Raw genomic sequence first — 27796 nt, forward strand, 5'->3', positions numbered from 1 at the left:
CCCCTTAATTACCAAACTCTGAGCAGCTCAGACCCCTTAATTACCAAACTCTGAGCAGCTCAGACCCCTTAATTACCAAACTCTGAGCAGCTCAGAGCCCTTAATTACCAAACTCTGAGCAGTGCAGACCCCTCAAGGACCAAACTGGGCAGCTCAGACCCCTCAAGAACCAAACTGGGCAGTGCAGACCCCTCAAGGACCAGCTCTGAGCAGTGCAGACCCTTAATTACAAACTCTGAGCAGCTCAGACCCCTTAATTACCAAACCCTGGGCAGCTCAGACCCCTCAAGAACAAAACTGGGCAGCTCAGACCCCTCAAGGATCAAACCCTGAGCAAGAAATGCCTCTTGGGATAAGAGGGAAACCCTCAAACCCCAGGAAACCACTGGGGGTGAAGAGCTGTTCTGTGGATCCTTGAACTGATCATGTTGGAATGAGGAGCAAAACAGGGTTTGTGTGACCCTCATCCTCCTGACAAGGGACAGAAAAGTACTATTAAGGCTTAGCAGTGTGATTTCTTCTACTGCAGGATGTGAAACATGGCAGGAAAACACTCAGAGTGTTAAACTTGTCCTTTTCCTGCCATCCCCCTGTCCCAGGGGCTGGGGCAGAGTCTGCTCCTGCTCTGCAGCAGCTCACACAGCTCCATCTGACACTTCTCATACAAAAAGAAAAAAAAAAAAAAAGGTTTTTAATTCTCTGTACAGCAAATAGTTGACAAATTCTTGATCATTCAGAGGAATCTGGAGGAGTCTGACATTCCAGGAGCCAGTCCCAGAGTCTCTAGCCCGAGGTACCAAACAGCTGCTGGAGAATTCACCTGCACTAGTGGAGATGAAATCTAAAATGCCAAAAACCAGCTGGAAACAGGAGCAGGAGCTGAAGCCAGGGCTGGCTCAGTGCTTCAGTCTGATCCTCCAGGAATAAGTGGTCAGGATTCTTTCTTTTTTCTTCACTATGCAAGTGTAAGTTCCTTCATTGATGGCATTTGCAATGATGCTCATGTGATCTTCGTTCAGGGATAAATAACCTGGGTAGGAATATTCCAGAAGTTCCTTATCTTTATACCAGCTGGCAGAAGAAAAAGAATGGAAATTAAATATGAATATTAGTTATTGCTAATAATAGAAATATTATTAGTTATTTCTACTAATATTAGTTATTCCTACTATAAATTTTGCTGAATTTATAGTAGAAATAAATTCAGAGACTCCACCAAAACTCAGCAGAGTTTCACTCTTTATTTCAGGTGGATAATCAGGGAATAATCTGGAGTCATTCTGGAGTCTGAATCTCTGAATGTTGATGGGAATTTGGGTGCTCAAGTCTGAACCAACTCATGGATTTGAGCCATCCTAAACTTTAGATACATCCAGAGCCTGTTCATACTTCAGTAACAACCAACTCATTAAAACCTGAAAGGGTAAATTGAAATTTTATGGGGTTTTTTTCAGAATATAAAGAATATAAATATTTCTATTTTAAAAAATAGAAAATGGTAAAAATATTAAAATACTAAAAATAAAATTAATATAAACATATAAAATTAATATAACATAATTAACATAAAATTAATATAAACATATTAAATATATACAATATATAGTATATAATTACATTTATATATCTTTATATTAGTATATATTCATTGTTATATCTATATATTATCTATAGATAAATATCTAAAGAGATCTATATATATTATATTTTTATATTGTATTATTTATATATTGTATAATACATGTAAAATAGATATTTTTATACCAATATATAAATTTTTATAGCTATTTTGCAGAATATAAAGAACATAAATATTCAAGCCAGGCAATTCAGCTTGATAGTAAGAATTCGCTTTGTGCTTTATATAAAATTGGATTTTATCCTTTTTGAGCTCCAGATTACAAACTCCATTCTTCTTTATCCTGTTTTTGTCATTCCTCCTCCAGGTTTTTGGGCTGTGCAGGTGGCCTGGGTGAGGGCAGCACTTACTGGACTTTGCCTTTCTTGTGGATGATTTTCTGCCCGCAGCGGAAGGTGACGTTCCTGCCCTCAGAAACTGTCTTGGTTTTGGTCCTTGGTGGGGGCAGAGTGGGGGGCACCGTTGGAAATGGGAATTCTGTGCAGGGAGAGAAGGAAAAGGCAGCAGTTCAGGAGCTTTATCTTCACAAAATCGTAATTTAAGGAGCCTTAAAAGTGTTGATTTAAAGGTGCCTCCTCTTCCTCAGCAATTCTTGGGTGGGCAAAGATTTGGTGTGCAAAGGTAAAAATGGTGTGATAAAAATCAACGTGTGCCTTTCAGAGCTGTGGAAGAGGGTGTGAACAATCCAGTGTGTGAAAAGCCTGGGGAATACCTGGGTTTGTAATTATCTCGTTGCATCTTTCATTAATTTGGCCAAAAACCAAAAGTCCTCTGTGCTGAGGAGGCAGTGGTTATCCAGGATATCCTAAGGAATATTTTTCATTCCAGCATTTTTTATCTGAACTCAATTTATCTGCCACAGCTGCAGCAACTTGCCCTGGATTAGTTCCTCACCTGGATCCATAAGCTGAGGCTGGAGAAGGTGATTAACATCCTGTGGCTAATCACCTTTCTGTCCTGCTCTGGGAGCAGCTCCAGCCCGGCTGTGCTGGAGATGTTCCTGTCCCATCCCTGCCTCAGGAGCTGCTCTGCAGCCACTCTCCCTGCCTTGCTATTCCCTGGCTCAGCCAAAGAGAGGAATTAAATTCCAGCGAGGAAATTCACATTCCACTCCATCAATGCTGAATTTTTCCTATTCCAGGCCTGGATCTGCACTCAGAGACACAAAACACCATCTCTGCCGTGCTGCTCGGAGCTGGCTCGCTCGTGTCGCTGATCCCTGGTGTGAATGAAGGTTTTGCCTGTCCCAGCCTCACTTTTCCCTCCTCCCTGGGCACTTTCAGCTCCTCCCCAGCCCAGAGGAGCCCCCGGTACCGTAGCAGAAGTCGCAGGAGGACGGGCAGTGCTTCTTCATCAGCTTCCTGCGCTGCTCACAGAAACCCTTCTGAGCCCAGGCTGGGCACATCACTAACCTGTCCTTGCAGCCTGGAACAGGAGAGAGAGGAGGGCTAGAGAGGCTGGGGAGGCTGAGCACCCAGCTTGAGGTGAAATCCAGCAGGAACAAGGTGGAGCTGGGATGGGAGCGCTCTGAAGAGGGAGTGTAAGCACATTTCACAGGGAAAAGCAAGGCACAGTGCTTCCCATGAGGGGAACGGGGGATTTGTCTTTCCAAAGCAGATCTGGGGCTGCTGGGAGATCAAACCAGCTCTGGGAGAGAAAAGGAACAATGGGAAGGATTCCACTGATTGGTGAATGGAAAGAGATATTTGCTTTTACAAATAAACTTTAGGCTTGCTGAGAAATGAAATGAGACATTGAGAGATGAAAGAAACAATGGGGAAGGAAAATCCCTAAATTCGGTAAGAATTGAAAAGGAGGGTTGTACATTAGAGGGGAGTCTTTGGGATCAGAAAATCTGAACCTCTCAAGTACCTCAGAAATGGGGGAAAACCCCTAAATTCTGTAAGAATTAAAAATGAAAAGGGAGGGTTGTACATTAGAGGGGAATCTTTGGGATCAGGTGTATCAGGAACTCTGAACCTCTAAGAAAGAGAGAAGGGAAATGTGGCTGGAAATTGGGATAAAAAGGAGGCTGCACCCTCCAAAAATTGGAGAGACCCCAGGGGATGCCCCATGGCCTCTGCCTTTATTGAAATAAAGTAAAAATACTCCTCTGTGTCCTCTTTGGACATCAACCTCTGATGTTTGTGGATGAATTTTCCTAACACCAAGAATATTTCTGAGATTCACCTCAGAGAAAGGAAAACAACTCTTACCATTTGCTGTGCCTGTGTTTGAGCAGAAGCAGAATGCAACATGGAGATGGTTTACCCACAGTGATGGGGTTTTGGTTCCTTGGTTCAGGGCCAAGTGTGCAGCCCCACATTTCTCTTCACAGAGAAATGCAAGGCACAATTCTTCCCAAGAATATTCTCATCTCATTTGCTATGCCTGTGTTTGTGCCATAGGAGAATGCAATGTGCAGATTGTTTACCCAGAGGGATGGGGTTTTGTTTCCGTGGCCTGTCAGGACCAGGTGTGTGTGTGTGTCAGTCACAAGATTCTGTGCAGTAGAGTGCTTGGCAGATTCAGTTTAGATGCAATATAATATAATACAGAATAATAGAGAATAATAAAGTAATTAATTAGCCTTCTGCTAGCAGTGGAATCCTCCTCATCATTTCCTCCATGGGGAGAAACCACCCACGAGAGAGGAGCCCGAGCTGGGCTGTGACCCCACGACTGCTGCCCAGCATCCAGCTGCCACCTGAGGCAAAACCTGCAGGAACTGAGCTCCAGTCTCACCGTAGAGCCTGTGGATCCCCCACACCTCGTCCTGGGAAATGCTCTTCTTGCCCGTCAGGGTGGCATTGATGTGCATGAGCGCCTTGGGGTTCAGCGAGTGCATCAGGCCCAACGCGTGTCCGATCTCGTGGGCAGCCACGTGCACCAGGTCAGTCAGCCACACCCCTGGGGAGAGGAAACCACCTGGCACTGGGCCCTGCTGCCTGCACGGCTCTGCCTGGGCAGCACTGCTGCCTGGGGTGAAACCAGAGCACAGCTCTTGATGCCTCAGGTTTGGGTTTTCTGGTTTTCAGGTTCTGTACTGGTGCCTGTTCTGTTTTTCACATTCTGAGCTGCTTTAGTGGGTGGGTCTGGGCTTCACATCAGGGGATGGTGAGCTCTGGGCACAGAGCAGGGAGACAAAACAACTCCTTCTTTAGCTATAACAGAGATGTAACTCACAGATTTATACATTGGGTGCACAGCCTGGACCCCAAACTGAGCAGGGATTGCACACTCTGATGGCACTGATGAGCAGCCTGGGCTCAAACTGATGCCTCAGGTTTGGATTTTCTGGTTTCAGATTCTGTGCTGATGCCTCAGGTTTGGATTTTCTGCTTTCCACATTCTGAGCTGCTTAGTGGCTGGGTCTGGGTTCATATTATGGGATGGTGAGCTCTGTGCACAGAGCAGGGAGACAAAACAATTCCTGCTCCAGCTGGGCACCAAGGACAAATGACCCAAATCTCAGCCCAGGAGCACAAACCCCGTGGGCTGGAGAGAGAAAAACAAGGGTGGGACTGCCTGGGCTAAGGCTGGGATGGGACAGTGAACTGCAAGGTGCACATGGAGCAGAGCTGATCATTTTGTGAGCAATCATCCATTTCTTGGGGCCATTTTGGTTCATTTTGGGTTCATTTTGGGACCATTTTGGTTCAGCTTGGGTGCAGCCCTGGCTGGGCTCTGGTGCTGCCCAAGGTGGATCCATGGAGGAGAAACTTTTCATCAATCCCTGCTTTATTCTGGAACTCTGCCCAGCCTCTGTTCTAGCTCAGCCTTCTCAAGGCATCAATTTCAGCACTGGAATGGGCAATGCTGCCTCAGGTTCATCTTCTCTGGGTCTGCTTGGGCCCAAATCCAGCCAATAATTTCCATGTAGTAATTTCCAATAATTTCCATCTAATTCCAGCAGCAGGACCCAGAGCAGTGCCAGGCTCCAGGAGAGGTCTGACCCACTGACCCTCCTCAGCTTCCTGGGGTTGGGGAGATTCCAGGCTGAAAGAGGCTCCTGTTTGACCTCCACAGCCTGGAGTCCAACTCAAGCCTCTTGGCAGCACCCAGCACATGGATTTTAACAGAAGGATGTGGCTGAACTATCCAATCATTTCCCTAATTCCAATAATTCCAGCAAGAAATGGCCCTGCCACCCCACAGCCGGGGCTCAGGCCAGAACAACAACAACTTCCAACCCCACAGCAAAACCCCAGCCCTTTCTACCATCACTTTCCCAGCTCAGGCCAATCCCAGACTCAAATCCAACCCCCAGGCACTCCCTGGGCTCACCTTTCTTCCAGCTGAACCTGGTGGTGCCCAGGATCCAGTACTCGTGGTCATCGAAGTGGATTTCCCCGTGGGGGGGGAAGAAGGCGTGGGCCAGCTCCCCCGTGGTGCCATCGAAGCAGTGGTGGGTCAGGGACTCCAGGCAGTCCGTGTGGTTGATGGAGTAGAAACCTGGGGGCAAAAGCAGCAGCTTGAGGGTCATCAGTTCCCCTGGGGGGCAGGGGAGACAGGGGAATCCTCAAAAATTCCTCAGAACGCTTCGTCCAGTTCTTGGGTGTAGCACTGGAGCACTCACCACCTGAAAATTGGCCTGGAAGAGTGACAATCCCATTTGAGCACATCAATAACCCCTTCAACAACAACAAAATTAACTACTCTCAAAAAATTGGTTGAAAAACAATCGCAGAAAAACCACATCAAACCAACAACCAATCCCTAAAATTCCCCACAAAAAAATCTTCAAAAAAATCTGTCGTCCACAGAAATGTCTTCAAAAAACATCATCCACAAAAAAACCTATTCTTATTCTTATTCTTATTCTTATTCTTATTCTTATTCTTATTCTTATTTGCATTCTCCTGTGGCTTTCCCCACCTGTGGATTATTCTTATTCTTATTCTTATTCTTATATTCTTATTCTTATTCTTATTCTTAATTCTTATTTGCATTCTCCTGTGGCTTTCCCCACCTGTGGATTATTCTTGTTCTCATTTTCTTATTCTTTATTCTTATTCTCCTGTGGCTTTGCCCACCTGTGGATTCTTATTCTTATTCTTTATTCTTATTCTTATTCTTAATTCTTATTCTTAATTGCATTCTCCTGTGGCTTTCCCCACCTGTGGATTATTCTTATTCTTATTTTCTTATTATTCTTATTCTTATTTTTGTCCTTATCCTTATCCTTATTCCCCTGTGGCTTTCCCCACCTGTGGATTATTCTTATTTTTTATTCTTATTTTTATCCTTATCCTTATTCCCCTGTGGCTTTCCCCACCTGTGGATTATTCTTATTTTTTATTCTTATTTTTATCCTTATCCTTATTCCCCTGTGGTTTTGCCCACCTGTGGGGTCCCAGCAGCAGAATTTGAGGGTTCATTGCTGGCGAATGCCTGAAGCCTCCAGGAGGTGTAGATTGTGACATTAACATTTCCTTGAGCAGACAAAAGCGCTTTTTCTTCGCCTGCCTAAAGGCAAAGCACACCCCGAACTTTCTCCAAGAACCCGCCCAGCTCAGGGGCCTCTCCTGCCTCCCAGCTCCTCCCTCAGACCCTGGAATTGCTGGGATCACCCCACCCCGGCGGGATCCCGGCGGCACTCACCGATTTTGAGGTCGCTGGGGAGGTGCCGGGGCACCTCCCTGAAGCTGAACGGGGACACCTCGCTCCACATGCGGAAGGCGGCCGCCAGCCCCCGGCGGGTGGCCCGGGCACTCAGCAGGTTCCTGGGGAAGGACAGGATCCTGCAGGGACACACAGCTCACCTGGCTGCTCAGCAGGGCCAAGTAGGGACACACAGCTCACCTGGCTGCTCAGCAGGGCAGGGAGGGACACCCAGCTCACCTGGCTGCTCAGCAGGGCCAGGCAGGGACACCCAGCTCACCTGGCTGCTCAGCAGGGCCAGGCAGGGACACACAGCACACCTGGCTGCTCAGCAGGGCAGGGAGGAGCCATGCAGGGACACCCAGCTCACCTGGCTGCTCAGCAGGGCCAGGCAGGGACCCCCAGCACACCTGGCTGCTCAGCAGGGCCAGGCAGGTACACACAGCTCACCTGGCTGCTCAGCAGGGCAGGGAGGGACACCCAGCTCACCTGGCTGCTCAGCAGGGCAGGGAGGGACACACAGCTCACCTGGCTGCTCAGCAGTGCAGGGAGGGACACACAGCACACCTGGCTGCTCAGCAGGGCAGGGAGGGACACACAGCACACCTGGCTGCTCAGCAGGGCAGGGAGGGACACACAGCTCACCTGGGCTGCTCAGCAGGGCCAGGCAGGGACACACAGCTCACCTGGCTGCTCAGCAGGGCAGGCAGGGACACACAGCTCACCTGGCTGCTCAGCAGGGCAGGCAGGGACCCCCAGCACACCTGGCTGCTCAGCAGGGCAGGGAGGGACACCCAGCACACCTGGGCTGCTCAGCAGGGCAGGGAGGGACACCCAGCACACCTGGCTGCTCAGCAGGGCCAGGCAGGGACACCCAGCACACCTGGGCTGCTCAGCAGGGATGCAGGTACACCCAGCTCACCTGGGCTGCTCAGCAGGGCCAGGCAGGGACACCCAGCACACCTGGGCTGCTCAGCAGGGCAGGGAGGAGCCAGGCAGGGACACCCAGCACACCTGGGCTGCTCAGCAGGGCAGGGAGGGACACACAGCACACCTGGGCTGCTCAGCAGGGCAGGGAGGGACACCCAGCACACCTGAGCTGCTCAGCAGGGCAGGGAGGAGCCATGCAGGGACACCCAGCACACCTGGGCTGCTCAGCAGGGCCAGGCAGGTGTGACGCATCTGGCTCCGTGCTCTTGGAAGGCTCATTTATTATTTTATGATACTATATTATATAAAAGTTATTAGAAGTTATTATTCTTAAAGTTAAAGAACGCAGCAGGGACACACAGAGCACACCTGGGCTGTTTATCAGGTGCCCCCTGGCAGGGAGGAATGAATCTGATTCCATGCTCTTAGAAGGCTCATTTATTATTATATTATATTATATTATATTATATTATATTATATTATATTATATTATATTATATTATATTATATTATATTATATTATATTATATTATATTATATTGCAGGGACACCCAGCACCCCAGGGCTGTTTATCAGGTGCCCCTGACAGGAAGGATGATGCATCTGACTCCAAGCTCTTAGAAGGGTAATTATTATTATATTTATTATATTATACTATATTTTTATTACATTATATTTATTATATTAAATTATAGAAGACAGCAGGGACAGAGCACCCCAGGGCTGTTTATCAGGTGCCCCTGGCAGGGAGGAATGCTGACTCTGACTCCAAGTTGTCCTCAGACTTTCCCCACCTGTGGATTGTTATTCCCACTCTCCTGTGGTTTCCCCACCTGTGGATTGTTATTCCCACTCTCCTGGGGCTTTCCCCACCTGTGGATTGTTACTCCCACTCTTCTGGGACTTTCCCCACCTGTGGATTGTTATTCCCACTCTCCTGAGGCTTTCCCCACCTGTGGATTGTTATTCCCACTCTCCTCTGCCTTTCCCCACCTGTGGATTTGGGACTTTCCCCACCTGTGGATTGTTATTCCCACTCTCCTGGGACTTTCCCCACCTGTGGATTGTTATTCCCACTCTCTGCCTTTCCCCACCTGTGGATTGTTATTCCCACTCTCCTGAGGCTTTCCCACCTGTGGATTGTTATTCCCACTCTTCTGGGACTTTCCCCACCTGTGGATTGTTACTCCCACTCTCCTGGGACTTTCCCCACCTGTGGATTGTTATTCCCACTCTCCTGTGGTTTCCCCACCTGTGGATTGTTATTCCCACTCTCCTGGGACTTTCCCCACCTGTGGATTGTTATTCCCACTCTCCTGGGACTTTCCCCACCTGTGGATTGTTATTCCCACTCTCCTGTGGTTTCCCCCCCTGCTGCTGACCCCACAGGATCCCAGCAGCAGATTCTCCCCAAACCTCAGGGCCAGGACCCCCAGCCAAGGGCAGAGCAGGAGCCCCCCGGGCCCAGGAGGGTTCCTGGGCTGCTCCAGGCCTTACTTGTAGGTGAGGTTGAAGTGGTCCCACTTGAGGTGCCCGGGGGTGAGGGTGTAGCGCCGGCTGCGCTGGGCAGGGGCTGGGCTGGGCACGGCTGGGCCTGGCACATCTTCCTTCAAGACAAAACAGAGGATGGGAGACACTCCAGGACATCCAGGACAGCTGGTGCCTGGAGATTTAGCCTTTATGTTTATCCTTTGTGTTTATCCTTTATGTTTATTTAGCCCGTATTTCTCCAATGCTGCACTGCACCACTCCACATCCATGATAAAATAAAGGGTCAGCCAGGGCTTTCACATTTTGTCAGGCACAACAATTCCTCCAGGCCTGAGATCACCCCACAGCCTCAGGCCTTGAAAAGTATCAATAAAATTCAATTTTAGAGGGAGATTTTGGGTAAATGATTTCATCACCTGAAGCTGTAATTGGAGGATTAACCCCTGATATGTAAATGGACCAGAATTTTTATTGTGTGAAAAACCTGTGACCACCATCCATCCTGGGCTGGGAGCCCAGAGGTTTCTGAAAACCCTCAGAGGTTTTTCAAGGTGCACCTCTTGAAGGCCTTTAATAAATCCCAATTTATTCTCTTGAAGTTATAGGGGGCTTCAGAGTGCAGAATAAAAACCTCCATGGAACAGGACCTGGGGGCTGGGAGCACCTCTGGCTCTGCCTGAGGGGGACCCAAGGGATGAGACCAGCCCTACATTATCCCAAACCAGCCCAAACAAGCCCAAAACACCCCAAACCAGCCCAAACCAGCCCTGTGTCATCCCAAAACAGCCCAAACCATCCCAAACCATCCCAAAACACCCCAAATCAGCCCAAATCAGCTCTGCATCATCCCAAAACATCCCAAAACATCCCAAACCATCCCAAACCAGCCCAAATCAGCCCAAAACATCCCAAAACATCCCAAACCAGCCCTGCATCATCCCAAAGTATCCCAAAGCATCCCAAAGCATCCCAAACCAGCCCTGCATCATCCCAAAACATCCCAAACTATCCCAAACCATCCCAAAACACCCCAGACCAGCCCAAAACACTCCAAAACAGCCCAAAACATCCCAAACCATCCCAAAACACCCCAAACCAGCCCAAAACACTCCAAAACAGCCCAAAACATCCCAAACCATCCCAAAACACCCCAAATCAACCCAAATCAGCTCTGCATCATCCCAAAACATCCCAAACCAGCCCAAATCAGCCCAAAACATCCCAAAACATCCCAAACCAGCCCTGCATCATCCCAAAGTATCCCAAAGCATCCCAAAGCATCCCAAACCAGCCCTGCATCATCCCAAAGTATCCCAAACCATCCCAAACCATCCCAAAACCAGCCCTGCATCATCCCAAAACATCCCAAACCATCCCAAAACACCCCAAACCAGCCCTGCATCATCCCAAAGCATCCCAAACCAGCCCAAAACAGCCCAAACCATCCCAAAGCATCCCAAAGCATCCCAAAGCATCCCAAGCCAGCCCAAAGCACCCCAAGCCAGCCCCCCTCCTTCCTGGGGAGCAGGAGTGAGCCCTCAGGAGCTGCTGGCCACAGCGAGTGCTGCGGCTCTGCCTGGGAAGTTCCCGTGTCCTGCAGCACTGCCCAGCTGCAGATCTGCAGCAGTGACACTCCAGGAGCTCTCGGTGCAGGCAGCAGCTCCAGGGAGCTCTGGAACCCCCCAGAGCCAGGAGAAACCCTGGAGAGCCTGGAGTGCCCTTAGAGCTCCTGGAATTCTGTGGGACACCTCTGGCTGCAGCTGGAAAAGCCTCTCAGAACCTGGAGGGGAACGAACGGGAGCCACCGTGGGGTTTGGGAACTTCCCAGCCCTTTTTTTGGGGGCTAAAACAGTGAAAATTGGGCTAAAAATAAATAAAAAAATAAATTGGGCAGTGGCCAAGAGCAGGGGGCAGTGGCCACGGGGCAGCAGAGCCTGGCCAGGCTCATCCCAGGGCAGCAGGAGCTGCGGGAGCTCCCTCGGGGAGGAAATGATGCCCTGAGAGCCAGAGCTCGTCCCTGGTGTCACCAGGCCCTGAGGGGACATCGCCGCCGCAGAACTTTCCGTGCCTTGAAAGGCTGGAAAAGTTCCTGGAAAGTTCTCCTGCCCGGGGCTGACTGCCCCACCTCCTCCACCCTGAGCAAATCCCAGCACTTCTCTCTCCTCCGAGGGGAGAATTCCGAGTTTCCTGCAGCTCAGAGCGGCAGCAGCTTCGGGAGGACAGATCTTTGGTGCATATATTCTATACTTAATATACAATAAATATTTTAGATATTAATTAAATATAATATAGCATATTTATATTTATATTTATATTTATATTTATATTTATATTTATATTTATATTTATATTTATATTTATATTTATATTTATATTTATACTCTATATTAATACATATTCTATACTCTATATTATTACATATTACATATTCTCTCTCCTCCCAGGGGAGAATTCCGATTTTCCTGCAGCTCAGAGCGGCAGCAGCTTCGGGAGGACAGATCTTTGGTGCAAATATTCTATATTTATTATATAATAAATATTTTAGATATTAATATATTAATTAAATATAATATAGCTTATTTACATTAATTAAATATAATATAGCTTATTTATATTTATATTTGTACTTGTATTCTATACTCTATATTATTACATATTACAAATTATATATTATATTCATTATATTATATTACATTATCTATTATATATAATATGATAGATAATAAATATTCTGTATTATATACATTATAGATAAAATATATAATGTGCAATATATTATATATCATATATATTATCATTTATATATTTTATAAAATATATTATTTATATTTATATTTATATTATTACATATTACATATGATATATTATATACATTATATATTATATATTATATTATATTATATATAAAATAATATAAATATTCTGTATTATATACATTATATATAAAATATATAATGTGCAATATATGATATATCATATGCAATATATTTTATCAATTATATACTTTATAAAATATATTATTTATATTTATATTTATATTTATATTTATATTATTACATATTACATATGATATATTATATACATTATATTATACTATATTATATTATATTATATTATATTATATTATATTATATTATATTATATTATATTATATTATATTATATTAATATTATATAAATATTCTATATTATAAACATTATATATAAAAATGTAATGTACAATATATTATATATAATATATAATATATAATATGTATTATCAATTATATATTTCATAAAGTATATTATTAGATATTATTTTATTATATTATTAGATATTATTATATATTATATTATATTATGTTATGTTATATTATTATATATTATATATTATATTATATATTATAATATATTATTATGTATTATCTGATACATTATGTTATATTATATATTATATGCTATATTATGCTATATTATATATGATATGTTACATGATGTTATTTGATATATTTAATGGAATTACTGAATTCCAGCCCAGGGGAACCCGGAGCTCTCCCAGCACAGAACAATTCCAGCCAGGAAGAGGCTGCTGCTCCTCCTGCAGGGAAAGCTGCAGCCCCAGGGGAGAAAAGTGACTTTATTTTCTGTAACTACTGAGAAGAAAAGCTTCAGGCCATGAGTGCTGGACAGACAAAGGGAGAAATGAAAATAAAGTGTGACTTGTCTAAAATCCAAGGCAGAGCCTCAGTCACTGCTGGAGAAAGGAGCTGCAGGGCTGAGCCCAGCCCTGCCTGCTCTGCTCTCCTTGGAATCGAAACATGGCACAGGAAAACAGTCACCTGCGGAGATACCGAGCTCTTCGGAGCTCTTTGGAGCTCTTTGGATCTCTTTGGATCTCTTTGGATCTCTTTGGAGCTCTTCGGAGCTCTTTGGAGCTCTTTGGATCTCTTCGGATCTCTTTGGATCTCTCTGGATCTCTTTGCAGCTCTTCGGATCTCTTCGGAGTTCTTCAGAGCTCTTTGGAGCCCTTTGGAGCTCTTTGGATCTCTTCGGAGCTCTTTGGATCTCTTTGGATCTCTTTGGATCTCTTTGGATCTCTTTGGAGCTCTTTGGATCTCTTCGGAGCTCTTTGGATCTCTCTGGATCTCTTTGGAGCTCTTTGGATCTCTTTGGATCTCTTTGGATCTCTTTGGAGCCCTTTGGAGCTCTTTGGATCTCTTTGGATCTCTTTGGAGCTCTTTGGATCTCTTTGGATCTCTTTGGATCTCTTTGGATCTCTTTGGAGCTCTTTGGATCTCTCTGGATCTCTTTGCAGCTCTTCGGATCTCTTCGGAGTTCTTCAGAGCTCTTTGGAGCCCTTTGGAGCTCTTTGGATCTCTTCGGAGCTCTTTGGATCTCTTTGGAGCTCTTTGGAGCTCTTTGGATCTCTTTGGATCTCTTTGGAGCTCTTTGGATCTCTTTGGATCTCTTTGGATCTCTTCGGAGCTCTTTGGATCTCTTCGGAGCTCTTTGGATCTCTTCAGATCTCTTTGGATCTCTTTGGAGCTCTTTGGATCTCTTTGGATCTCTTTGGAGCTCTTTGAAGCTCTTTGGAGCTCTTTGGTTCTCTTTGGATCTCTTTGTCCACAGAGCCATTGAGTTCCATTTATTTATTTGGATTAGACAGTCAGACATTCATCTAGCTACATCTTCATCTGTTTAGATCAGTTTGTTTCTATTGAGATCTATTCATCTGTTCAGATCAGATATTCAGACATTTATCTATTCAGACATCTATCTCTTCAGATTTTTATCTCTTCAGATATTTATCTGTTTAGATCTGCTTTGATCTCTTTGTATCTATTCAGGTCTGTTTAGATCTATTGAGATCTATTTATTTAGATTATTTAGACATTTATCTGTTTAGATATTTATCTAATTTGATCCATTTAGATCTATTTTGATCTATTCTGATCTGTTCAGGCCTGTCTAGATCCATTTGTCCACAGATCTGTTGAGATCTATTTCTCTCTAGAGCTATCAGACACATTCATCCTTTTAGATTAGATATTTATCTATTTAGATATTTATCTATTTAGATCTATTTTGATCTCTTTGTGTCAGTTCAGGCCTGTCTAGATCTAGTTGCCCATAGATCTATTGAGATCTATCTATTTACGTTATTTAGACATTTATCTATTTAGATCTATTTTGATCTATTCTGATCTGTTCAGGCCTGTTTAGATCCGTTTGCCCACAGATCTGTTGAGATCTATTTCTCTCTAGACTATCAGATACATTTATCCATTTAGATTAGATATTTATCCATCTATTCAGACATTTAGATATTTATCTATTTAGATCTATTTTGATCTATTCTGATCTATTGAGACCTGTTTAGATCTATTTGCGCACAGATCTGTTGAGATCTATTTCTCTCTAGAGCTATCAGATACATTCATCCATTTAGATTAGACATTTATCTATTCAGACATTTTTCTATTCGACATTTATCTATTTAAATCTATTCTGATCTCTTTGTATCTGTTCAGGCCTGTTTAGATCCGTTTGCCCACAGATCTGTTGAGATCTATTCCTCTCTAGAGCTATCAGATACATTCATCCATTTAGATTAGATATTTATCTATTTAGATCTATTTAGATATATTCTGATCTATTGAGGCCTGTTTAGATCCGTTTGCCCACAGATCTGTTGAGATCTATTTCTCTCTAGACTATCAGATACATTCATCCATTTAGATTAGACATTTATCTATTCAGACATTTATCTATTTAGATATTTATCTATTTAGATCTATTCTGATCTGTTCAGGCCTGCTTAGATCCATTTGTCCACAGATCTGTTGAGATCTATTCCTCTCTAGAGCTATCAGATACATTAATCCATTTAGATTAGACATTTATCTATTCAGACATTTATCTATTTAGATATTTATCTATTTAGATATTTATCTATTCAGATCTATTCTGATCTCTTTGTATCTGTTCAGGCCTGTTTAGATCCGTTTGCCCACAGATCTGTTGAGATCTATTTCTCTCTAGACTATCAGATACATTCATCCATTTAGATTAGACATTTATCTATTCAGACATTTATCTATTTAGATATTTATCTATTTAGATCTATTCTGATCTGTTCAGGCCTGCTTAGATCCATTTGTCCACAGATCTGTTGAGATCTATTCCTCTCTAGAGCTATCAGATACATTAATCCATTTAGATTAGACATTTATCTATTCAGACATTTATCTATTTAGATATTTATCTATTTAGATATTTATCTATTCAGATCTATTCTGATCTCTTTGTATCTGTTCAGGCCTGTTTAGATCCGTTTGCCCACAGATCTGTTGAGACCTATTCCTCTCTAGAGCTATCAGATACATTAATCCATTTAGATTAGACATTTATCTATTCAGACATTTATCTATTCAGACATTTATCTATTTAGATATTTATCTATTTAGATATTTATCTATTTAGATCTATTTTGATCTATTCTGATCTATTCAGGCCTGTTTAGATCCGTTTGCCCACAGATCTGTTGAGATCTATTCCTCTCTAGAGCTATCAGATACATTCATCCATTTAGATGAGATATTTATCTATTTATCTATTTAGAGGTTTCGGTTCCAGCCCCTGAGCGGAGCCCCCCGCCCCTCTCTTGCGCTCCCGCTCCCCTCCCAGCTGGGATCCCGTCTCCTCCCGCTCACCTGGGCTCCAGCCGGGCGTTCCAGCGCTGCCAGCAGAGCCAGCGCGGGCAGCAGGCACAGCAGCCCCAGCGAGCTCCTCCGGCCCCCGCTGCCCTCCTGCTCCCGCCTCGGGGGGCTCCTCCTGCCCGCAGGGACCCGCTCGGCCCCATCCATCGCCTTCTCCTGGGGGTTCTGCGGGCTTCTTTTGGGACAGGCACTCAGGACATGCCCTGCATTTGTGATCCTTCAGCTCCCATTTGTGAGCAGCTCCCGCCAGAGCTGTGCACAAGCAGAGTTTCAAAAAACCCTTAAAAAAAAAGAAAAAAAAAGAAAAAGAAAGATTAAAAAAAAAAAAGAGAGAAGGGAAAAAAAAAAAAAAAAGGCAGACTTTACATTAAGGCTCTCTGCAATGTGCCAAAGATTCTCTCGGGCTCTGCCAAGTGGGATCGTGTTACTGCAGCTGAAATTTGGGCTGGCCCGGGAGCAGCAGCAAAGTGAAACAAGCTGGGCTGGACGTGAACTCTTCTCTTTAACTCTGTCAGCAACCGAGAGCAAATCTGCAGCTGTCAGATTCGGGTCATGAAAAAAACTCACCAAAAAACCGGGGGAGAGGGCAGCAAGAGGAATCCAGAGGGCAACATCAGCCCCTTGGAATGTGTCACTGGGGATGCTCCAGCTCATCTGTCCCGGGTGGAAAATGAGAGCAGGCTGGGCTCTCAGGGGGCTGAGGAACTCCCCGAGAAACCAACAGAGCCCCCGAGAGCAAACTTGGCTGGGGAGCTGCAGTTTCTGCTGTGCTTGGCTTGTGCTGGTGGCACGAAGGGTTTGGGTCCCAAAGAGACTTGGAGGGTTTGCCTGGGGGGTCTTGGAGGCTTCTCCAAATCCATTTAGGGCTTCTCGGAAAAGATCACTCAGGAATTCTCAGGTTTTCAGAGACAGCTGAAAAAGCTCACTGAGAAATTCTCAGGTTTTCAGAGACAGCTGAAAAAGCTCACTGAGAAATTCTCAGGTTTTCAGACACCTGAAAAATCTCACTCAGGAATTCCCAGGTTTTCAGAGAGAGTTCAAAAATCTCACTGAGAAATTCTCAGGCTTTCAGAGACAGCTGCACTTTTCTGTCTCATCCTGAGGTGGGTGAACCCAAGCCCAGTTCTGTCCCTCAGAGGAAAAGGAATTCTGCAGGAATTCTTCCCAGTTCCACCAGCAAATGCCAGGGAGGGGGAAGGTCGTGTAAAAATTCCTTGGGGGCATCTGAGGCACGGGAAATGTTTCAGAAGAGCCTCGACATTTGAATAATGAGAAATGCTTGAATTGGGATTTTTTCCAGCCTGGTTCAGAATCAAGGCTGCAATGTTTTATTGGTTCCATAGATGGCCTGGAGCTCTCAAACAGCTCGGGATAAATAAATCCAGGGAGGCTGGGTGAGCAATTCCACGAAGATTTTCAATTCCCAGCAGGACAAACCACCCCAAAGTGCAGCTCAGACCAAGGAAAGGGCAGGAGGAGGAGGAGGGACAGACGAGGAAGGATGGACAGGATGACAGAGGGGAGCTGGGAGAGGAGGAAGAGCAGAAAGCCAGAGCTCTGCCTCCTGTGGGATTGGCTGCCCTCAGCTGCTTTCCAGGGATGGTTCCTCCTTCCCCAGCAGCTCTGCCTGTGCATGGCTCGGAAAAAATCTGCATTTGGATTGTTTTCCTGAGTGGAAAAAAAATCTGCATTTGGATTGTTTTCCTGAGTGGAAAAAAAATCTGCATTTGGGGTTTTTTCCTGAATAGAAAAAAATCTGCATTTGGGGTTTTTTCCTGAATGGAAAAAATCTGCATTTGGATTGTTTTCCTGAATGGAAAAAATCGGCATTTGGGTTTTTTCCTGAATGGAAAAAATCCTGCATTTGGGTTTTTTCCTGAATGGAGAAAATCCTGCCTTTGGGTTTTTTTTCCTGAATTTGCATCCACAGAGATGCAAACCCAGCCCCATTTTTGGTGGTTTGAGCTGCACTCACAGCACCAAGGGAGAAACCCAACTGAGCTCTGCCTGAATTCTCAGAGTTTTTTAGAGCCTGCAGAGGAGAACAGAAAAATGCTGATGGAGAGGGGAGCCTTGAAGGAAAATCCTGCCCTGAAATGGGGCTCCAGCCCTCCAGCCAGGAGCTCTTCTCCAGCAAGGCAGCCCTGGCTTGAAAGAGAAACGTTCTTATCAAGCCCAGAGCTGGAAGAACATTGAGTTTCAGCCACAGCTTCAAGGGCCTCTCCTGGAGCCAGGAGGACTCAGCAGAGCTGGAGGCAGATTTCAGTCCATGCACTGCACGCCCTCCTCTCCTCCTGCTGGAGCAGCTGGGGGCACTTTAATCCTGACCCAGGGCACTTTAATCCTGACCCAGGGCAGTTAAACCCCAATTTAGGGCACTTTAATCCTGACCCAGGGCACTTTAATCCTGACCAGGGCAGTTTAATCCCAATTTAGGGCACTTTAATCCTGACCCAGGGAATTTAATACTGACCAGGGCACTTTAATCCAAATTTAGGGCACTTTAATCCTGACCAGGGCAGTTTAATCCCAATTTAGGGCACTTTAATCCTGACCAGGGCACTTTAACCCCAATTTAGGGCACTTTAATCCTGACCAGGGCAGTTTAATCCCAATTTAGGGCAGTTTAATCCTCACCAGGGCACTTTAATCTTGACCAGGGCAATTTAATACCAATTTAGGGCACTTTAATCCCAATTAAGGGCAGTTTAACCCTGACCAGGGCAGTTTAATCCTCACCAGGGCACTTTAATCTTGACCAGGGCAATTTAATACCAATTTAGGGCACTTTAATCCCAATTAAGGGCAGTTTAACCCTGACCAGGGCAGTTTAATCCTGAGCAGGGCAGTTTAATATCACTTTAGGGCAGTTTAATCCTGACCAGGGCACTTTAATCCTGACCCAGGGAACTTTAATACTGACCCAGGGCACTTTAATCCCAATTTAGGGCACTTTAACCCTGACCAGGGCAGTCTAATATAACTTTAGGGCAGTTTAATCCTGACCCAGGACAGGGCTTTGTCCTGCACCTCAGACAGGCAGGATTAAACTGGGTTTATAAACCAGCACTGAGCAGCTGAGGAGATTTCAGGTCAATGTGGAATCTCCCAGGACCTGAAACCCTCCAAGGAGCCACTCAGTGCCTCATTTTTGTGGCACTCACTCATTTTTGTGGCACTCACTCATTTTTGTGGCTCTCACTCACTCATTTTTGTGGCACTCACTCATTTTTGTGGCACTCACTCATTTATTTTTATGAAGAGAACTCAAATTTTAAGCAGAGCTTGGGGGCTCACACAAGCACAGCCCGAGGGGAGCAAGAATTCCCTTCCTAATGTACAAAGTTTTTGTGGAATCCACCTCAGCAGAGCTGAGGGAGAGCACAGAGCTTTAGAAAAGTGCATTTCTAGGAGCTCACTGCTCCTGAGTGCTTCTCCACACAGCCAAGGAGAGCTCGGTGACTTTTCCATGAGTCACAGCTGATCCTGAATGGGAACAGCCCGGGCTGCACACGAGCTGCTTCACCTCCTGCTGCCTCAGGAACTTGGCCTGCAGAGCTGATTCCAAACCCCTGGGACACTTCAGGATCCTGCAGCCCTGTCAGGTCATCCCTGGCAGGGTCAGGATCAGAGCAGGGTTTGCTCTCTCTCCCCACTGTGCCCATCCACCCAGAAATTCACCCAGCCCCACCAAACCCTGGCTGCAGGGAGCTTTCAGAATTATTCAAGTTCAAGCCAAATATTTGCTGAGAAACCAGCTGAGCACCGAGGCCAAGACACAGCTCAGCTTTTTAGGGCAATGAGAGTCGGCTGAGGAGAGGATCCAGGGCTGGGGGAGCCTCAGGAATTCCTTGCTGTGCTCTCCTGGGGGAATCAGGGTGAAACCAGGGCACAGAACCCCTGGGGATGCTCCCTGAGCTCCTGGTGGAACCAGGGCACAGAACCCCTGGATGCTCCCTGAGCTCCTGCTGGAATCAGGGCACAGAACCCTGGGATGCTCCCCAAACTCCTGGTGAAACCAGGGCACAGAACCCTGGGATGCTCCCCGGGCAGCTCTGCTGGGCTGCAGAGGCTCTGCAGGGCAGATCTGGGCTGGGCTCCAGGCTGGAGCTGCCATCCCCACTCTGTCTGGGCCCAGGGACATTCCTGGCACTGCTCTGTGTCCCAGGGCGGGCTCAAGGCTCACTCTGCTCTCTCCCTTTCCAGGGAGCTTCGCAGGGATTTTCCCAGCCAGGGATTTTCCCATCCCAGCTCTGAGCAGGGAGGGAATGCTGCAAAAACCCCCGAGGCTGTGGGGAACAGAAAGGATGATTTCTTTTTGCACCACAGGATGCACTCCCCTCCTTCCACCAGCTCAGCTTTGCTCTCTCCACCCTGTTGCTGAAATGTTTGGTTTAGAGCAGGGCTGTGCATAACAAACAACACATGGCTCCCTTCCCCAGGGCAGCCTCCAGCTCAAAAATCAGAACTTTTTCACCTCTGTGGATTCTCTCCACATTTCTCCCCTTTGCTCTGTTCAGCCCCCAGGAAATGTTATTTTTCAGCACAATTTCCAGTAACTCTGCTCCACGTCTCAGGACGCTGGCACTGCTTCATCCCAGCCCCCAGAAGAACACAAAAATCAATTTATGGCAACGAATCTGACAGCAAAAGCTGCACTGAGAGAAGCTGGAGAGGGAACAGAGCTGTCAGTGCTGGCAGGGGGATCTCTGAGTGCCCAGAGCAGCCTCACCTCCCAGCAAACCTCTGCTCATCCAGGGAATTTCTGTTTATTCTACAGATCTTTTTATTCTGTTATTGTTCTGCTCATCACTGGAACAGCCCCAGCAGCTTCCCCTGGGGGTTTGGGAATTCTGCACGGAGCTGGGGAAAGGAGAAGGACCCAAAATCTGAGGGGGAGGATTTCACCTGCAGGGATGGGGTTTAGCAGGGAGCAGCTCCCTCTGGGCACAGGGATCAGGAATCAGGAAAATTTCATTTAAAAACCACGCACAGATTCCATCCTTCAGCTCCCAACTTCACCTGGAAGCCTCTCTCCCACTTTCACAGATTAAAAACAAATAAATCTGCTGAAACTGTAACAAACTCGAGTGAATATCTGGATAAATATCATCTCCAGAAGTCGAGAACTGGGGAAGTAATTTCTGAATAACCACAGGGTTATAAATAATCAATATTGCCATCACCACCACACACACAGCTTGGGGGGAAAGAAAATAAATCAACAACTCCCAGTTTGGGGGGAAAAAATAAAACAACAACCCAGCTTGGGGGGAAAGAAAATAAATCAACAACTCTCAAGTTGGGGGGAAAAGAAAATAAATCAACAACCCAACTTGGGGGGAAAAAAATAAAACTAACCCTCAGTTTTGGGGGAAAAGAAAATAAATCAACAACCCAACCTGGGGGGAAAAAATAAAACCAACCCTCAACTTGGGGGGAAAAGAAAATAAATTATTATTTTAAAATTATTTATATTATTATAATTAACATAATTTTACATTATAATTAATGCACTGGAATTTTAATATTACAAGCAATTTTAATATTATAAGCAATTTTAATATAGTATTTTAATTTAAGGGTTATAATTAATTGAATATTAATAATTCATTTGTGGGTGGACCAATCCTCTTGAAATCCTGGGAGCAGCACAGATCAGTGGGGTCATAAAGGACCAAAAACCAGCAGGAAATCAAAAAACCAACAGGAAATCCAAAAAGCAGAAAAAAATCCAAAAAACCAGCAAGAAATGAAGAAAACGGCAAGAAATTTAAAAACCAACAAGAAATCCAAAAAAAAAAAAAAACAGCAAGAAATCCAAAAACCAGCAAGAAATAAAAAAAACAACAGGAAATCTAAAAAGCAAAAAAAATCCAAAAACCAACAAGAAATTAAAAAAAAAAAAAAACCAAGAAATCCAAAAACCAGCAAAGATTTTGGGGGAATTTCTGGATGATTCCAATGGGATTTCTGTCGGTTTGGATTTCTAGGAAATACTGAGAATCTGCTCCTCTGATTTTACACCAAAGGTGATTCTGAAATTCAGCTTTAGGTTATTGGGGTGTTAAGTAGGAGCCAAATAAAAAATTTAGGGGTTAAATCTGACCCATTTTAGGTTAAACTTGACCCATTTTAGGTTAAACCTGACCCAAATAATTTAGGTTAAATGTGACCCATTTTAGGTTAAATCTGACCCATTTTAGGTTAAACTTGACCCAAATAATTTAGGTTAAATGTGACCCATTTTAGGTTAAATCTGACCCATTTTAGGTTAAACTTGACCCAAATAATTTAGGTTAAACCTGACCCATTTTAGGTTAAACCTGACCCAAATAATTTAGGTTAAACCTGACCCATTTTAGGTTAAACCTGACCCAAATAATTTAGGTTAAATCTGACCCATTTTAGGTTAAATCTGACTCATTTTAACTTAAACCTGACCCAAATAATTTAGGTTAAATCTGACCCATTTTAGGTTAAATCGGACTCAGGTTAAACCTGACCCAAATAATTTAGGGGTTAAATCTGACTCATTTTAGGTTAAATCTGACTCATTTTAGGTTAAACCTGACCCATTATAGGTTAAACCTGACCCAAATAATTTAGGTTAAATCTGACCCATTTTAGGTTAAACCAGACCCATTATAGGTTAAACCTGACCCAAATAATTTAGGTTAAATCTGACTCATTTTAGGTTAAATCTGACTCATTTTAGGTTAAACCTGACCCAAATAATTTAGGTTAAACCTGACCCATTTTAGGTTAAACCTGACCCAAAGAATTTAGGTTAAATCTGCCCCATTTTAGGTTAAACCTGACCCAAATAATTTGGGTTAAACCTGACCCATTTTAGGTTAAATCTGACCCATTTTAGGTCAAACCTGATCCAAATAATTTAGGTTAAATCTGCCCCATTTTAGGTTAAACCTGACCCAAAGAATGGGTTAAATCTGCCCCATTTTAGGTTAAATCTGACCCAAAGAATTTAGGTTAAACGTGACCCATTTTCACAGATTAAAACTAAAATCTCTTGAAGCTGTCACAAACTCGAATATCTGGATAAATATCATCTCTAGAAGTCAAGAACTGCTGGAATCCCTCCCTGAACCAACCCCAGGTTATAAAGAATCAATATTCCCACCACCATCCACTGCTCCAAAAGATTTTTCCACCTCTTGGCAAGGCACAAAGGGAGGGGAGGAACACTGGGATTTTTGGGTTGTTCTGGTGTAACAAACAGGAGGTTTGGGCAGCACTGCAGCACAGAGCCCAGACAGACAGACAGACAGACAGCCACAGCAAAATTCACTTTACAGCATGACTGGGTGGGTGAGAATTCTTCACACAGCCACTGTTTGTACATTCATTTTTAATGCTCAGGAAAATAGATATATTTATTTTATTAAGTTTTGCTGCAAAACAAAGAAACAAAAACGAAATCCCTTTTTTTTTTTCCTCCCCCTCGTATCTTAATTATTACTATTTATTTTCTTTCCACTTCGATTGGAGCATTGAACACCTGCCTTTGGCATGATGGAGAGAAAGCTCAGGAGTCTCTGAACACACGGCTCTGCCAAAAATAAAATAAAATAAAATAAAATAAAATAAAATAAAATAAAATAAAATATGGAAGAAAAGAAGAAGAAGAAGAAGGAGAAGAAGGAGAAGGAGAAGAAGGAGAAGAAGAAGAAGAAGAAGAAGAAGAAGAAGAAGAAGAAGAAGAAGAAGAAGAAGAAGAAGAAGAAGAAGAAGAAGAAGAAGAAGAAGAAGAAGAAGAAGAAGAAGAAGAAAAAGAAAAAGAGTGTCACTTAGAGGTCAGAAATATTTGTTGTAACAGGTTTTCTCCAGTCAATGTTCACTACTTGTTCTCTAAGGCACACGCTCTGTCTGCAGGACTCCTGGCTCCAGCTCTGCTGCACAGGGGGCTCTGGGGACATCCCCTCCCTGTCCCTGTCCCAGCTGGTCCCAGGGACCCCCTCGGGAGCTGAGGGGAGCTGGGAGCACTCCTGGGTGCCTCTGGAACATTCCAGGGTCTGCGCAGCTCTGGAGCACCCCAGGATCTGTTCAGTTCTGGAACATCTCAGGATCTGTTCAGTTCTGCCCTGGAACATTCCAGGGATCTGTTCAGCTCTGGGACACCCCAGGATCAGCTCTGGGACACCCCAGGATCTGTTCAGTTCTGGAACATCTCAGGATCTGTTCAGTTCTGCCCTGGAACATTCCAGGGATCTGTTCAGCTCTGGAGCACCCCAGGATCAGCTCTGGGACACCCCAGGATCTGTTCAGCTCAGTTCTGGGACGCCCCACGATCAGTTCTGGAGCATCCCAGGATCAGTTCAGCTCAGCTCTGGGACACCCCAGGATCAGCTCTGGGACACCCCAGGATCAGCTCTGGGACACCCCAGGATCAGCTCAGCCCAGCTCTGCAGTGTGCTCAGTCAGGTGCTGGCGGTGGATGAGCAGCACAGCTGAGGGAGGGGCTGTCCCTTCCCTGGGACACCCCAGAGGGGACTCCTCCTCCTCCTCCTCCTCCTCCTCGTCCTCTGGCACATCCCTCCTGTGCTTCCCTCCTTTTCCCAGGGAGCCAAACCCCTGCAGAGGGAGGAAGCAGGCAGGGCTGGGGCCGGGGCAGATCCTCGGATGAAGATGTGGATCCTGTCCGGGGCGGATGGGCACAGGGAGGAGCAGCATCCACAGAGGAAGATGAGGATCCTTTCCTGGGAAGATCTGGATCCTCCCTCAGACAGCCTGGAGGCAGATGGGGCACAGGGAGGAGCAGCATCCACAGAGGAAGATGAGGATCCTCTCCCAGGAAGATGTGGATCCTCTCCCGGGCAGCTTGGAGGCAGATGGGGGTGGAGCAGCACCCTCAGACAAAGATGTGGATCCTCTCCCGGGCAGATGGGGCACAGAGTCAGGGCCAGAGAGGAGCAGCATCCTCAGAGGAAGATGAGGATCCTCCCCTGGATGGGGGTGGAGCAGGATCCTCCTCAGACAAAGATGAGGATCCTCCCCCGGGCAGCCTGGAGGCAGATGGGGCACAGGGAGGAGCAGCATCCTCAGACGAAGATGTGGATCCTCTCCTGGACAGATGGGGGTGGAGCAGGATCCTCCTCAGACAAAGATGTGGAGCAGGATCCTCCTCAGACAAAGATGTGGATCCTCTCCTGGACAGATGGGGGTGGAGCAGGATGCTCCTCAGACAAAGATGTGGAGCAGGATCCTCCTCAGACAAAGATGTGGATCCTCTCCTGGACAGATGGGGGTGGAGCAGGATGCTCCTCAGACAAAGATGTGGATCCTCTCCTGGACAGATGGGGGTGGAGCAGGATGCTCCTCAGACAAAGATGTGGATCCTCTCCTGGACAGATGGGGGTGGAGCAGGATGCTCCTCAGACAAAGATGTGGATCCTCCCCTGGATGGGGGGTGGAGCAGGATGCTCCTCAGACGAAGATGTGGATCCTCCCCTGGATGGGGGGTGGAGCAGGATGCTCCTCAGACAAAGATGTGGATCCTCTCCTGGACAGATGGGTGTGGAGCAGGATGCTCCTCAGACGAAGATGTGGATCCTCTCCTGGACAGATGGGTATGGAGCAGGATGCTCCTCAGACGAAGATGTGGATCCTCCCCTGGATGGGTATGGAGCAGGATGCTCCTCAGACGAAGATGTGGATCCTCTCCTGGACAGATGGGTATGGAGCAGGATGCTCCTCAGACGAAGATGTGGATCCTCCCCTGGATGGGTATGGAGCAGGATGCTCCTCAGACGAAGATGTGGATCCTCTCCTGGACAGATGGGGGTGGAGCAGGATGCTCCTCAGACGAAGATGTGGATCCTCTCCTGGACAGATGGGGGTGGAGCAGGATGCTCCTCAGACGAAGATGTGGATCCTCTCCTGGACAGATGGGGGTGGAGCAGGATGCTCCTCAGACAAAGATGTGGATCCTCTCCTGGACAGATGGGTATGGAGCAGGATGCTCCTCAGACGAAGATGTGGAGCAGGATGCTCCTCAGACAAAGATGTGGATCCTCCCCTGGATGGGGTGTGGAGCAGGATGCTCCTCAGACGAAGATGTGGATCCTCTCCTGGACAGATGGGGGTGGAGCAGGATCCTCCTCAGACAAAGATGTGGAGCAGGATCCTCCTCAGACAAAGATGTGGAGCAGGATCCTCCTCAGACAAAGATGTGGATCCTCTCATGGAGGGGGATGGAGCAGGATCCTCCTCAGATGAAGCTGTGGATCCTCCCCTGGATGGGGGTGGAGCAGGATGCTCCTCAGACGAAGATGTGGAGCAGGATGCTCCTCAGATGAAGATGTGGATCCTCTCATGGATGGGGTGTGGAGCAGGATGCTCCTCAGACGAAGATGTGGATCCTCTCCTGGACAGATGGGGGTGGAGCAGGATCCTCCTCAGATGAAGATGTGGATCCTCTCCTGGATGGGTATGGAGCAGGATGCTCCTCAGACGAAGATGTGGATCCTCCCCTGGATGGGTATGGAGCAGGATGCTCCTCAGACGAAGATGTGGATCCTCTCCTGGACAGATGGGGGTGGAGCAGGATGCTCCTCAGACGAAGATGTGGATCCTCCCCTGGATGGGTATGGAGCAGGATGCTCCTCAGACGAAGATGTGGATCCTCTCCTGGACAGATGGGTATGGAGCAGGATGCTCCTCAGACGAAGATGTGGATCCTCCCCTGGATGGGTATGGAGCAGGATGCTCCTCAGACGAAGATGTGGATCCTCTCCTGGACAGATGGGGGTGGAGCAGGATGCTCCTCAGACGAAGATGTGGATCCTCCCCTGGATGGGTATGGAGCAGGATGCTCCTCAGACAAAGATGTGGATCCTCTCCTGGACAGATGGGGGGTGGAGCAGGATGCTCCTCAGACGAAGATGTGGATCCTCTCGCGGATGGCCTGGCGGCAGATGGGGCACACGGTCAGCGCCGTGCTGCAGTCCGGGCAGGAGCCGTGCCCACACTGGAACACCAGCTTGATCTGGTCGTCGATGCAGATGGGGCAGGTGATCCTCTCCTCCATCTGCCGGTAGCGGCTCTGCAGCTCCTCCATCAGCTTCCTCTGCTCCGTGCACTCCGAGCTGGGGCTGCACTCCACCTCCGTGCTGTCTGTGGGCAGAGCTCAGCTTTAATTAACTCATTAACCTCCCCCTCTGCCCCTCCCAGCAGCATCCCACTCACTCTGCACTCTGCACTCAGCCAGGGATCAAACAAAAATCCTCGGGGTGATGCTTTACTTTTTACTCACTCAGTGGTTTGGGTGTGTTTGGGATGGTTTGGTGGTTTGGGCTTTGTTAAAATCCTGTCTGAGATTCCTGCCTGGGTGCTCTGGAATATGCTGCTCACTTCAAAGTTGGTTGTGATGTTCTGCCCCACTAATCCAGGAATCCTTCCAGGGATCCTCACTG

General features: G+C 46.2%; 2 protein-coding genes across 7 annotated transcripts in view; both read right to left on the bottom strand.

Moving 5' to 3' along the window:
* Positions 1-662: 662 nt before the first annotated feature.
* On the bottom strand, positions 663-16883 carry MMP23B (matrix metallopeptidase 23B). Of its 3 annotated transcripts, none has more exons than XM_059866498.1 (9): positions 16728-16882; positions 16356-16641; positions 9671-9780; positions 7244-7365; positions 5927-6094; positions 4385-4549; positions 2954-3064; positions 1990-2116; positions 663-1071 (listed from the first exon to the last, which is right to left on the bottom strand). In XM_059866498.1, exons 2-9 carry the CDS (start codon positions 16506-16508, stop codon positions 897-899), a joined length of 1131 nt encoding a protein of 376 aa, XP_059722481.1. In that variant the 5' UTR covers positions 16509-16641; positions 16728-16882; the 3' UTR covers positions 663-896. The 3 variants fall into 3 exon arrangements, with proteins under 3 accessions (XP_059722481.1, XP_059722480.1, XP_059722482.1); XM_059866497.1 differs by having other exon boundaries at positions 7244-7383; XM_059866499.1 differs by lacking the exon at positions 2954-3064 and having other exon boundaries at positions 7244-7383; positions 16728-16883.
* Positions 16884-23730: 6847 nt separating this feature from the next.
* Positions 23731-27796, bottom strand: part of MIB2 (MIB E3 ubiquitin protein ligase 2) — a 54314-nt gene continuing 50248 nt past the window's right edge. For all 4 annotated transcript variants that reach the window (XM_059866924.1, XM_059866923.1, XM_059866925.1 and 1 more), the window contains one exon: positions 23731-27497. In XM_059866924.1, coding sequence (XP_059722907.1) covers positions 27256-27497 — 242 coding nt within the window. In that variant the 3' untranslated portion in view covers positions 23731-27255. The remainder of the gene's footprint in view (positions 27498-27796) is intronic.

This window comes from Haemorhous mexicanus, chromosome 23 (assembly GCF_027477595.1).
Source record: "Haemorhous mexicanus isolate bHaeMex1 chromosome 23, bHaeMex1.pri, whole genome shotgun sequence".
NCBI classification, from domain to species: domain Eukaryota; kingdom Metazoa; phylum Chordata; class Aves; order Passeriformes; family Fringillidae; genus Haemorhous; species Haemorhous mexicanus.

Coding starts and splice junctions, on each gene's coding strand:
- MMP23B (XM_059866497.1), bottom strand. CDS start 16,508: ATGGATGGGGCCGAGCGGGTCCCTGCGGGCAGGAGGAGCCCCCCGAGG. Junction 2,117..2,953: donor CTCCTGCGACTTCTGCTACG/GTACCGGGGGCT, acceptor CTCCCTGCACAG/AATTCCCATTTCCAACGGTG. Junction 1,072..1,989: donor CACAAGAAAGGCAAAGTCCA/GTAAGTGCTGCC, acceptor TTCTTCTGCCAG/CTGGTATAAAGATAAGGAAC.